Source organism: Zea mays, chromosome 5, assembly GCF_902167145.1.
Source record: "Zea mays cultivar B73 chromosome 5, Zm-B73-REFERENCE-NAM-5.0, whole genome shotgun sequence".
Taxonomy (NCBI): Eukaryota; Viridiplantae; Streptophyta; class Magnoliopsida; order Poales; family Poaceae; genus Zea; species Zea mays.
Window position 1 is genome coordinate 6,576,200 of NC_050100.1, and position 13,884 is coordinate 6,590,083.

General features: G+C 47.3%; 2 protein-coding genes across 5 annotated transcripts; one reads left to right on the forward strand and one right to left on the reverse strand.

Annotated features, from left to right (window-relative positions):
* The first annotated feature begins 1,449 nt into the window (after positions 1-1,449).
* Positions 1,450-8,420, forward strand: LOC100191986 (uncharacterized). Of its 3 annotated transcripts, none has more exons than XM_008682779.3 (9): positions 1,450-1,870; positions 4,001-4,075; positions 4,153-4,254; positions 4,342-4,395; positions 4,495-4,587; positions 6,934-7,026; positions 7,241-7,345; positions 7,555-7,694; positions 7,777-8,420. In XM_008682779.3, the coding sequence occupies exons 1-9, from the start codon at positions 1,679-1,681 to the stop codon at positions 7,781-7,783; spliced, it is 861 nt and encodes a 286-aa protein (XP_008681001.1). In that variant the 5' UTR covers positions 1,450-1,678; the 3' UTR covers positions 7,784-8,420.
* Positions 8,421-10,027: 1,607 nt separating this feature from the next.
* Positions 10,028-12,226, reverse strand: LOC100280246 (uncharacterized). Of its 2 annotated transcripts, none has more exons than NM_001407760.1 (5): positions 11,796-12,226; positions 11,524-11,660; positions 10,944-11,361; positions 10,748-10,824; positions 10,028-10,601 (listed from the first exon to the last, which is right to left on the reverse strand). In NM_001407760.1, exons 1-5 carry the CDS (start codon positions 11,998-12,000, stop codon positions 10,353-10,355), a joined length of 1,086 nt encoding a protein of 361 aa, NP_001394689.1. In that variant the 5' UTR covers positions 12,001-12,226; the 3' UTR covers positions 10,028-10,352. The 2 variants fall into 2 exon arrangements, with proteins under 2 accessions (NP_001394689.1, NP_001146647.1); NM_001153175.2 differs by having other exon boundaries at positions 10,028-10,604.
* Between the last annotated feature and the right edge of the window lie 1,658 nt (positions 12,227-13,884).

Sequence of the window (13,884 nt, forward strand, 5' to 3'; positions counted from 1 at the left end):
TGTGTTGGCATCAATCACCAAAAAGGGGGAGATTGAAAGGGAATTAGGCTTACACCTAGTCCCTAATTAATTTTGGTGGTTGAATTGCCCAACACAAATAGTTGAACTAACTAATTTGCCCAAGTGTATAGATTATACAGGTGTAAAAGGTTCACACTCGGCCAATAAAAAGATCAAGCTTTGGATTCATCAAAGGAGCAAAGAGGCAACCGAAGGCACCTCTGGTCTAAAGGCACCGGACTGTCCGGTGTACACCGGACAGTGTCCGGTGCACCAGAGGACTCCAACTCGAACTCGCCACCTTCGGGAATTTCCAGGGCGACTCCGCTATAATTCACCGGACTGTCCGGTGTGCACCGGACATGTCCGGTGCTCCAAGGAAGAATCGCCCCAGGAACTCGCCAGCCTCGGGTTTTCACTTCGGCCGCTCCGCTATAATTCACCGGACTGTCCGGTGTACACCGGACTGTCCGGTGCAACTCCGGAGCAACGGCTATCTCCGCGCCAACGGCTCTCTGCGGTACATTAAATGCACGCGCAGCGCGCGCAGATGTCAGGCGCGCCCACACTGGCGCACCAGACAAGGAACAGTAGATGTCCGGTGTGCATCGGACATCCAGACGGGCCCACAAGTCAGAAGCTCCAACGGTCAGAATCCAACGACAGTGATGACGTGGCGGGGGCACCGGACTGTCCGGTGTGCACCGGACTGTCCGGTGCGCCATCGAACAGACAGCCTCCCAACGGCCACATTTGGTGGTTGGGGCTATAAATACCCCAACCACCCCACCATTCATTGCATTCAAGTTTTCCACTTCTCAACCACTTACAAGAGCTAGGCATTCAATTCTAGACACACCAAAGAGATCAAATCCTCTCCAACTCCACAAAAGGCTTTAGTGATTAGCGAGAGAGATTTGCCGTGTTCTTTTGAGCTCTTGCGCTTGGATTGCTTCTTTTCTTTCTCACTTGTTCTTGTGATCAAAACTCCATTGTAATCAAGGCAAGAGGCACCAATTGTGTGGTGGCCCTTGCGGGGAAGTTTTGTTCCCGGCTTTGATTTGAGAAGAGAAGCTCACTCGGTCTGAGGGACCGTTTGAGAGAGGGAAGGGTTGAAAGAGACCCGGTCTTTGTGGCCTCCTCAACGGGGAGTAGGTTTGCGAGAACCGAACCTCGGTAAAACAAATCCGCGTGTCACACTTTTCATTTGCTTGCGATTTGTTTTGCGCCCTCTCTCGCGGACTTGTTTACATTTCTAACGCTAACCCGGCTTGTAGTTGTGTTTATATTTGTAAATTTCAGTTTCGCCCTATTCACCCCCTCTAGGCGACTATCAACAGTCGTTGCCTTCAAACACCCCCCTAAATATTATAAATGAAAATCGTATCATATCAACTTACGGACAGCATTTATTTATAACAAAGATACTAAAAATGATACGCTCGATTAAACAAGGAGAACTCACGGACAGTATTCAGGAGAACTCACGTTTCTCTTGGTCAGCCAGTGACATCACCAACTTGTTGACGGTAGGGAGAGCAAGTTCTTCGGCGATTTGAGAAGAAACGAGGAGCGAGAGAGCGTGGGTGCGTGGGGGGTGGGGGCTGCGCCCGGGGCCCCCGGATCACGGAATCCTACCCTTACCAACCCTAGCCTCCATTGGTCGCCGTCTCGGGCCATGGCAGGGCCGGCGCCGGATCGGGCCGCCCTGACTGTGGGTCCGGGCATGGACATGCCGATCATGCACGACAGCGACCGGTACGAGCTCGTGCGCGACATCGGCTCCGGCAACTTCGGCGTTGCCCGCCTCATGCGCGACCGCCGCACCACCGAACTCGTCGCCGTCAAGTACATCGAGCGTGGCGAGAAGGTATCGCGCTGGTCCCGTTCTCCCTCCCCTATGGTTTCATTTCGGCGTTGGCTGTAGTTAATTAATAACCCATCGATTCCACCGCACCGGGGCGGCGCGGGGGCTATTCGATTTGGGCTGTGAATCCTTTGGGTCCTGCCGTGGACCGTATCTTCAGCCCAAGGATGACATTTATGTGCGTTGAGGTTATCACTTGTTGTTGCTTGCGTGAATATCAGCTGCAGCCTTTTGCTGTTTGTTCCATCCCATCTGAGTACGCTCGAATTATAGTTTGGTTCATGTGAAATTTTGTTTGGGTGTACTGTATTTGGGGGCTGAATATTTGACACCATGATCATTAAACAAGGAAACTTATGCTGATTTAGCTCCAGCCTGGACTGAATCGAAATAAAATTTAATCACCCTGCCTGCTCAAGAGAATATCATAATTTTGATACGTCCCATGATGCTGGCAAAGATGTTAGTGACTTGTGAGATTGGAGTTGCCAGTTAACATCACCAAATAAACAATATCAGCTAGCATTCAAACAAAGATATAGAGATGTGGCCATGGCTGTTACCTATTTGTTTTTGTTTTTTTTCTTGAAAATAACATTTCACACCTGTGACCTGTGCCACCCCGGGGATCAAATGCAGGTCACAACTCAGAAGTGCCACATTCACATGCTGCCACCACTATGATCTCACAGGTTATTTGGTCTCAATATATATAGTTGGATTCTTTTATGCAGATTAGTAAAAATATGTTCTTAACTGCGCCAAGCCTTACCCGCATAATATGCGGAGGCTGGGGCTCGAACCCGGGACCTTACGGTTACAGACGATAGGCTCTACTGCTGTACCAGGCCCGCCCTTCCCTAGACCCCACACAGTGCGGGAAGCCTACAACACTGGGTAGGCCCTTTAGTAAAAATATGTTCTGTAGGATTAGAAATATTGACTTAGTTAATCCTGGAACATCTTTCCCCATTTTGCATTCCATAAAAAATTTAAAAGAAAAAATCCTTACTTTGAAGTATCTCCTGGGCTCCTAATGTCCTACTCATTTTGTTTCAATCCAAACGTAGCAGCAAATAATGGTTACTAATAACACAGGTAGCTGACTTATTGGGACTATGCTTCTGTTCCAGCTGATTTTAGCCTAGACTTCACTCTTACTGCTTGGTGTTAGCCATCAGGCATGATACATTGATCCTATATGTAACAATCTGTCCATCCATCTATTTCCAACATTTGTGGATACTGCATCTACTTCTAATCGAGCTGTAGTAATGGTGTATGATTTGGCCCAAGAAATATGTTATCTAATTGGCAATGATGCTGCATAACTTTATGCCACAACTAACTTCTACTACTTGATGCATAGGAGCGTATGTCTTATAAAAAGAAATTGAAACATTATGTTCTAGGACCCAACAAAATATTGCATGAATTCCACAACCACATTATACTGGGAAAAGGTCTTGCAAGCCTTTCCTGCTCCCGTAGTTAATATTGAGGTAGTTGCATACTTGTGAATTTGTGATATTGTCCAGGAGCTCAGCTGACACATTTTGACTGCGTAGTGAGATGGGGCGAAGTGGAATCTTTTGATATACTATGAAGTGATTCCATCTCATTCAGCTCCATCCAGGCATGCAGTTGCATTGACGCATACGCTCTTTACTGAATGAACATGTTTTCATGTGTATTTCTAACTGGGGGTATCTTTGCATTGTTTTTAGTGACATTGCTTTAGCTTTACTGTTCTTGTGGCCATCCAGTCTGGTAGTTATTGATAGAATAAATAATCAATAATATATTGAACTTCTGGAACCAAGGATATCTGAACAGATTCTTGTTACATTCCTTTGATTTTGGCTTCCACCCCTGAGAGGCCAACATCGATTCATACTAAAGGCTCAGTATTATTTATGATGTCTATCAATAGCAAGACATTAGGTCTATTTTTTTGAATTTCCTCTCATTCATTGGGTGATTTGATTTGAATAATTCCAATGTCCATGGTTCCTTGAATCTGTTTTCTTTTGTGCATTTTCTATCATAAATGCTAGGTTATCATTTCTTAATTAATACACTCAATTGCTTTGTCAAGGTTTTCTTTAATATGGATTTCATTATCATTTGCAGATAGATGAGAATGTCCAGCGCGAAATAATTAACCATAGATCATTGAAACACCCTAACATTATTAGGTTTAAAGAGGTGAGTTGGGATTGTGATGCTGTTTCTCCCCCAGAATTCATTTGTTAAACACTTTTGAAATTTCTTTGTATATCTAGGTTATTTTAACACCGACCCATCTTGCTATTGTCATGGAATATGCCTCTGGCGGTGAGCTTTTTGAGAGAATATGTAAGAACGTGCGATTCAGTGAAGATGAGGTTTGTGCTTGCCACTTGGTTCATCTTTCTTCTTGACACACCTCGTTTTTTATCCTACCAAATGTGCGTGTATATATATCTTTCCAGGCTCGCTACTTCTTCCAACAACTCATTTCAGGAGTAAGCTACTGCCATTCAATGGTATTAGTTGTTATATAATGGCACATTTTTCATCATATTGTTATTGTTTACTCATACCATGCATTGAGCTGAGCTGCCTTTTTTATTCTTATTTTCAAGCAAGTATGCCACCGTGATTTGAAGCTGGAGAACACACTTCTAGATGGGAGTGATGCTCCTCGCTTGAAGATATGTGACTTCGGTTATTCCAAGGTTCTTACACATGTCAACTTCGTCTTATTCTAGCTCATATTTGTGTGTTACGTTCACGCTAAGTTGCTTGGATATGTCAGGTCAACCCATCTGTATTGGATATGTATCCAATACAGATACGTGTGGAGTCAGGGAAAACATAATAAGAGCAATTCTGATACGTGGGCAAAGGCGTACTGAGGGGTTTTGTGGATATAGTCCAGTCCGGTAGGCCTACTATAACACCCTCAACTCACACATGGTGATGCGCACCACACAATTGGGAGGAAGGTAGCCAGTGGCGCAACCCGCTTGCCATCACTGCCTACCTACCTGCCTTCCTGCTCCCCCAGCTGTCCAGCTGTCCATGCCACAAGGAGATCCAGCGCTGGTGGCATGTTTGAGCAGGCTGTAGTGACACATGCCACTCTCAAGGTGCACGCTGCAAATTTGTGGATGCGTCATGCACATGGCACCACGATGAGTTCACTGCAGACCGACAATAAATTAGCACCAAGCTGGTGATAAATTAGTGGTGATTTCTTCCATGTTTCTGTTAGATGCCTTTGCATGTGTCCTTGTTATATTTGATACCTCATACATAAGAGTCCTTGCTGTACATTATCTCTATCCTGTATCGATGTATATATTCGTGCTTAGCGCCCTCATATAGAACACAAGTGCTATTCATAACATGGTACACGAAGCCTAAATTAGGTGGTCTATATCCTCTTCTATCTCTAACCGTTCCTTCACGTTGCACTTGTGTGCCTCCACCACACAATTCCGTCACCAACTTTCTTTGATTTGAAGCCCGACGTTGATCAATAACATCCCACATGCCACTGGCTTGTCCTGTTTGTCACCAGCGGTCGTCGACTCTTCTGTGCCCGACCTACTCATGCTCGTCATGACCCTCCCACCCGAACGTGCAGGTCGCCTCTCACAGCGCCGCCCACGTCAGTCGCCTCTGCTTGCTTGTGTTCCTCGCCCGATTGTATGTGAGCTCACCTCGTCTCGTTTGCAAGCATCTCCGTGTACGCCAGGCCAGACTCCTGTTTTCTGAGGAGCTCGTCCTAAAAAACGCTTGCGCTGCTTTCTTTAGCGATCTTGTTGCCACTTGCTGCTATTCCTTTGCACTCTCACAGTTGCATGTTGCCATTCTGTGATGGCACCTTCTTTGCCTCCTTTGTCTGGTGGTGTTCCCGTTACACATTGTTCGGTGCTTTTTGATCGCACCAACTATCATGTCCGGATTCCTTGCATGCGTTGGCACATGTGTAGCTTACCACCGACATTACCTGGCCATCTCATCCTACCGCTCCTGTATAGCTTCCGGTTCCAGCTACAACAACAAATGCTAAGTAGAAGCTTTTAGATGATCATGTTGATCTTCTGGCTTCCTATGACTCTTAGTTTGTTGTCTATCAGAGCTTTAGTTGGCTGATTTCTTTACGAAGGCGCATACCAGAGCTCACAATAGGTTTTATCTCTCAAAACTCAGTATGTTTGATCCACCTTGAGTTTAAGGGGGAGAGTTAGATGCCAATGCATATATGTCTTTGTGTTCGGTCTCATGTAGTCCTTGTTATACACGGTCTCTATCCTTTATCTGTGTATATATTCGGGCCCAGTGCCCTCATATTGAATACAAGTGTTATTGATAACAGTTTCTTCTCCTTTCCTGTAGCCTCTTCCTGCCCCGTTCCTCGTGTCAAATCAATCTAGACTCTTTGTTTGAAAGTGGTGTCAAATTGATCTCAACTAGAAATGGAACTGGAAGGGTAAAGTATTTGTTTCAGTGATTTACTCATCTCCTCCAAGCCTGAAGCCTCGCCCTCAAGTAAAAAGTGATGTACTTAGTTGAATCCTCCCTCTACGTCTTAACTAGTTCTACTTCTGCACTAAGCGCTTTTATGTTCCCATTTGAATTTTGCAAGTTTGGACTTCGGGATTTTGATGGTAGGCTTGGCTGTTGGAGTGCTGGCTAAATGGAAATATGAAAAAGATGAGCAAAACAGCACAATTGAAAAAAATGCAAGGCAATTTCAAGTTCCTGCTAGTGTTTTACGACTTATAGAATTTTAATGTATCTTATTTTTTATTAATTAAAAATTACTAAAAATGTATCTGCATATCATTTTTTGAGAAAAATGCTGTATTTGTGTATCCGATCAATACTGATATCCATACCTATGCTGCATAGCATTCGAGTATATGTTTGTGTGGGTGTGTGGTTATCACTCATTGGGGTTTGGTTGTTCTATGGCTTAATGTTTACACGATAGTAGTAGAATGATGAATATGTTCATAGGGTTGTCAGTTTCCTTTTAACTAACAATACCATGCATTCTTCATTCTCTGCAGTCATCTGTTCTTCATTCCCAACCGAAGTCAACTGTTGGAACACCTGCTTATATTGCACCTGAAGTTCTGTTGAAAAAAGAATATGATGGCAAGGTACTTGTGCGACTTTCCTTATTTATCTTGAGATGTGTCTTTAAGAGTTGTGTATACCTCTGCATCAGTGCACTGTAGTTCCATAAACATGTGCCGCGTGTTCTTAGTGGTAAGAAACCTCATATTTATGATTTCTATTTTAGTATTAACTGCCTGGTTACCTCCTTTACGAGGAAAGCTTCTCCTCACTGATGAATTTGTTTATGACAAACAGATTGCTGATGTTTGGTCATGTGGTGTAACCCTCTATGTAATGGCTGTTGGTGCATATCCTTTTGAAGACCCAGAAGAGCCTAAGAACTTCCGCAAGACAATTCAGGTTATTTTTTTTCTTTCATGGATACAAGTTGAATGCACACCAGAGCACGCGCTTGTGTACAGTGTATGTGTCAATCACAGCACATATGTGTCCTAGCACACAGCTAAACTCTAAACTAGATTGGCTACTTCTGAGTCTGCATGTTTCACTTAATTCATTCTCCTGTTTTTGCTAACAACTAAACTAATGGTAGTGTCATCTCGTTGCAGCGCATCTTGAACGTTCAGTACGCCATTCCAGACTACGTGAACATATCTCCAGAGTGCAGGCATCTAATTTCGAGGATTTTTGTTGGTGATCCTGCTATGGCAAGTCCTTGTAGTTATAATCGTGCTTTGATCCTGATACAGTAGGTTCAGAAGATACGTTGTTTCAGGTTTGGTCATATTTATCCGATTTTGTTGTATTTATGTGTTATATAAAATATGCAGCGAATAACAATCACTGAAATCCGGAATCATAGTTGGTTCCTGAAGAACCTTCCTGCTGATCTTATGGATGATGATAGCATGAGCAACCAATATGAGGAGCCTGATCAGCCAATGCAGACCATGGATCAGATCATGCAGATTTTAACAGAGGCCACCATACCACCTGCCTGTTCTCGCAGTATAAATGTTCTAGCTGATGGACTGGACATGGACGACGACATGGATGATCTTGACTCCGATTCGGATCTTGATGTTGACAGCAGCGGTGAGATTGTATACGCAATGTGAGTAACATCTCAGTAACCATCTCAGTATCTCACCAGTCAACCAAAGAACCAATCAGGCATGGGACACCCTGATGTTGTACACTCTGCCAAAGACCTAGCATCCTTTTGTAAAATATCTCCCTGTAGTTTTCTCAAAGAAGCGCAAGCCCAACCTGTTCTGGGGAACACGGATGCTGTAGTCAAACTGGGGTTATTCAGATTGTAAAACTGGCCTCTTGCTTCCTGCTTACTCTCAGGCTTCGACTTGTGTGTTGCTGTTGAATATGTACTTACAAGAAACTTCTACGGAGTACTCATGTTGATCTGTTCGAAGCTAACATCGGAAAGAGCATTTAAAAATTCTGTTGGTGGCTTTCATTGGAACTTGTGCCTGCTAATGGGTTGGGTTGCAAGGCTGTCTAGAACAGGTCACATAAAATAGGGATTTGTACTGTAGATAATACTATTTATAAAGTGAAGTTTGAAATAGTGGATGAAATAGGAGATATGTTAGAGATAGCTTAAGAAGGCTAAATGCTGAGTTGGAGGAGTGAGAAGAGGAGAGAGAGAGAGCAGAAGTGAGATTCATAGCCTCTTCTCCGGTGCCACCCGTTGCGCTTGGAGGGACCCGCGCCTGCGTAGCCTCTTCACGCTCAGCCCCACCAGCGGGTTACCTCGAGCACGTCGCTTAGCCACCGGTGATGAGGACGACGACTCGGTTTTAGACCAACCAACATCACATAGACCGGCTCCCCTCGCCGAAGAACTTGGCCGCCAACCTCACCTCGCTCGTCCGCGTGTGCGCCGACACGCGCCGTTGTTGGAAAAAAATTCTTTGCATACCGGGTGTAAACCCCACCTTTTACAGCTCCTCACATACACCAGCAGCTGACCCACAAAGACAGATCAAAATTTACAAAATAACCTTTTAGTAATTTATTTTTCTTTTATTTATATGGACCAACAGCTAATGTATGTGAGGGGCTGTAAAAGGTGGGGTTTACATCCGGTATGCAAAGAATTTTTTTCTCCGTTGGTTAGTGCACAGCTAGCGTTTGCTGGGCGTTCCTACGGGAAACCGTTGGAGTCTATTTGGAGAACAGTAATCCCCGCACATACGGTTCGGGAATGTTTAGCGTGAAGCCTCGGATTAGCAAAACGCTGCTTCTCTCAGGATTTTGCTTAGAAAACAACAAGAGACCAGAACGCGTACCAAATATCCACTCGCCCGCATCGAGCGGTGCGGCAGGTGGCCATGCGATTTCCTGTCAGAAAACAGCTGACCAATGGCAACTAACCCACGCGCTAAATTAACTAGCTTATCGTCAGGGGACAGCGCAGCCGGAGCACTCCCCCATGTTGCCGCGAAAATAAAGGACGGACGCTGGGCGCTCTGGCAGCAGATGCTGCAAGTGCAAGCAGCAGCAAGAATATTCGAACGCTGAAAGCGCCTTGCGAACCAAGCGATGCTTGAGCCGATCGGAATCGCCGCCGAATCGGAATAATTAACCCCTCCCTAGCTCTCCCCGTGATATTCTATTTTATTTATCTATTATCTTTTATTTTCTCTCTCTCGTTCGTTCATGTGCTCATCGTTGATGTGGTCAGAACGAAAATTGTTCATAGCCAGCCATCAGCATGCTTCTGAATGCGTCCGGATTACATTATATTATACTGATGAGCGCCGTATAAGCATGGAATGGGCGGACGGAGATAAGAGTTGTTAACCATGCAAGAGGACATGCACGAGACAAGGACGTGCAACTTATCGGAGATCTACGGGTATCCGACTCGACGTAGAAGGCCGAGCAGAAAACATATGCATGTTGATACCAAAGAGATTAGCAAGGTTAATGTTGGTTAGTACGGATATTATTATACCAAAGAGATTACCTTTTTTTATTAAAAAATGATCATTCAACAACACTGTTACTACTTGATTAGAAGACGACACGCAGGCAACGAATACTGTATGTATATGTATGTATATAAAATAACAGCAGCCGCCGCAGTAATATTATTATTAATAAGTTATTCTCAGGGCGAAAATTTTGTGATCTGCCCGGAAGTTAACAGAAGTCAGCAAAGACTCAAACAAAACGCCTATCAGCTTTCCAAACGCCGCATGATCAGTTCATCTCTTGGGCGCACACGGGCCGCGCGCGCCTAATCTCCCTGTATACATGCCTGCCTGCACTACAACCACTCTCTCGGACAGACTCAAGAATCCACCGATGCATGCTCAAGCCGCGACAACGCTATCTCTCTACACTCTCATCCGATCTTCCGCAAACGCAGCCTGCCTCAGCCTCACACGCATTTCAGGCTGTAGCCATCCTCCGACTTGTCGTCGTCTTCGTCGTCGTCGCTGCTGCTGCTGTCGTCGCCGCCACCGACGGCCATACCTGCCCTGGAGAACTGGAGCGGGCCCTGCCGAGACCCGGACTGCGAGCCGCTGCTTTGCTCCTGAGCAGCCCAGACGCCATCCACCAGCATGATCGACTGGCTCACCGGAGCCGCCGCCGCGCCGGGGGAGGATCTTCTGTTGTGCAACCGGTACTTCTGAACACGAACGATCCAATAAGTTTCCAAACAAGATACCATATCACCCCGAAGGATGATGGAAAAGGAACAGGCACTAGTTCTACTAAGATATACAGGGACGAAGAAATAGAGCCCTAGACAAAATTAAAGCGCGCGCGCACCTGGAGATGGCTTTTCACTTCATCGTTTGTAAGCCCGTCCACTTGCATCACCTCCCTGATCTGTTTCGGAGTAGCCACTGCAAATTCCATGAGAGACCCGTTAATACTTACTTTCTCTTGCAGTCGAGTGGGGAACTTTTTTTTATTTGGACAAATTAATGGCGGTAAAGCTAGGCGATCGGTCTCACACTCTGACCTTGAGGGCCACCCAGTTCGTGCAAAGCGGCAACGAACCGCCGGTGAAGCTCCGGTGACCAGCACCGCCTTGCCTTCCTGCTTGCTTGCTGTTGCTGCTGAGCCTGCGAGTGCATGTTGTTGACCTCGGAGCCACATGGTGGCATGGTGGTGCCACAAAATCTGGCGCTGGCGGTACCGGTACCGCTGGCAGCCACCACCGGAGGAGAAATCGGCACCGCCGCCTTGGTTGCCGGCGACAACGATACCAACGACAGGCCAGAGCTGGCGGAGCTGTCTTCTCTTCTGAACAACGGCGGCGGTAGGGGTTGTGGCACCGCCACCGCCGAAACGGCCGCCCTTATCGGCGTGGGTGCGCCACCACCCAACAACTTGGGCTCCGGCGGCGACGTGATTTCACTCTGTTGCTCTTTGTCAGACTGTACGGAAATAAACCGGTGGTATTCAATCACTCTGAATTTTTTTAAAAAAATCTCACGGCACGGCACATAGTAAAACTTGAAATACGTGGATGGAGAGCAATATTATGATGAGAAACAGCAAGCATAGCGAAGCAGAGTAGCCTGCCTGTGTTGTACTACCTCGTCCGATTTGGCGTCGCTGTCCACCCACAACTGAGCTGTGCTCATCCATTTCCGTTTGTCGCCGTCGTCCACCGTCGCCGCCCCGTCGTCGTACTCTCCTCTCTTGGCAGCCTCCTCCTTCAACTCGTCGATCACTGCAGGGCAATCCATGGCCGCACAGGCACAAACCAGCGCGTCAGCGAAGCGGGGCAGAGAGGAAACGGAGCAAGACAGACGGCGACGCGTATACTATAGGAGAGAACCGAGAACGAGAGGCCTCTAGTCCTCACCGTCGGCGAGGAGGCGAAGGCAGAGCGGGAGCTCGCGCCTGAACACCTCGATCTTCCTGCGCTCCACCTCGAGGCTCCTGATGCAGGACTGGATCCCCGCCGGCGCAGCGCCCTTGGCCATCCCTCCGGCGCTCCGCGCGGCGAACAGCCTGAGGTCCAGCCCCAGATCCAGGCCCATCCCGATCTCCCCGACGTCCAGCCCCATGCACGCGAGAAACGAGACGAGAGACGAGAGGCAGCCAGGAATCTTTCGCGTAGAAGAATCGGCGACCGGAAGGAAGGAACCGGAGAGAAGCTGAGAAAGAGGCGGAGGCCTGAGGGTGAGGGTGCCGGTGGGGTGGGGTGGGGGTGGGTGACTGAGAGCCAGAGGGGATCTGCGCCCGCCCTGGCATATATAGATAGATAGATAGACGGGCGGCGGCGAGCGAGCGAGAGAGCGGGGCGAATGGAATCTGCGAGCTGGACCGCAGGAGATGGGAGAGAGAGAGACAGACAGACACCACACACCCACGCGGCGCGTCGGGCGGGTGCGGGTGTGCGGCGGGCGCGCTACGTTGCCGATTCCTCACGTCGCGTCGCGTCGCGTCCAGCGCGAGATGCTCGCGGCCGGACGTCTCTCATCTCACAGCACTGTGCCACGCTCTGAATCACGGATCCCGCGATCGGTGCGGCGCGGCCTCGATTTACCGCTTCTCGCGCGCGCCTTCCCCTGTTTCGCAGCCTGCCTACCCCGTGCGCGTGCTGCCACCCAGTCACCCACCCCGTATTTCTTTGCTTTAGCTTACGTTCCGTGCAAGTAACATGCGTCTTCAATCGTATCGGCGCCTTTCACAGCTTGCGTGCCCAGGTGAGATCCTGCCTGGCCTTCTTTCTTTCCGTGATGATTCTCTTCCGTCTCCTTGTCCCCTGGTCTCACGGGCGGCCGGCCGTGGCTGGTTGGGCGTTCCGGAACGTCTCGAGGCCGGGGCGGGGCGTGACATGGATCCCATTGGTTTTTAGCAGCACGAGCAACGTCCTGCCAGTTGTTTTCTCTGGTTGTCCTCGTCGCGCACGGTGGCAAGTGTAATAAGTCGGTGGTACACACCGGATGGCTCCTTGCATGGCACTATATGGAGGTCTTTTTTCCCATGGGAATCTGGGGGGGGGGGGGGGGGGGGAGGCAAAATTCTTCGAGTACTAGCAAAGAGGCCCACGCGTAACGCTGTCGAGGCGCGCTAGTCGGACGTGACGCGGCTCGCACTCATCTCGGTCGCCCAACCCAAGCGCAAGCGGAGGGGAGGTGGTCCTCGATCTCGCGCGCGCGGGATCGGCCCGCCGCATGCGTATCTGAATCTGATAGCCCAACCTTATCGCTAGCGTTTCTTGTTTGGGTTTGGAAGGTTTCTGTTGTAGTCTATTGCAGTGCTCAGTGGCAAATGGAGAGACAACAGAGACAAATGACACGGATTAATTCTTTATTGCAGAGACAAATGTATATATAGTGTAGTACACAGGGTCCCCAAGTGGTGCGACCCTTAGGCAATAACTGCCACCAGTTGGGATTGATCACATATGAAACTTTTTGTAACACTCCCCCTTCATCAACCCAAATACATTTGATCATCTGCAAGTTGTCATCCAATATTTGATCTCCTCAAAAACCCTGTGCGAAAAATAAGGAGTACACAATATCTTTTGGATAATGAGAATAATCTCACATTGTCTCCAAAAGGAAAAATATGCTTGTAATCATCATGTATAAAAACCCCTGTAGGGAAAATTAATGATGAAGCATATAGCTTTGTTGATATTACCTCGTTAAAAACTTTGAATGAGAAAACCTTAGCAAGGCAAAACTCATACAAAGAAAAGAGTGTAATATGATGGTTCAATACAGTTTATATATCATGGGGAATTACTCCCCCTGAACCTTGCAAGCTCTTAAGTCTTCTCATACCAATCCCCTCAACACATTTCTGAAATGTAGAGTATGGTAGGGATTTTGTGAATAGATCTACAAGATTATCACAAGACTTTGTTTGCAAGATGTTTATATCCCCTTTCTCCTGAAGTTCATGGGGATAAAACAGTTTAGGAGAAATATGCTTAT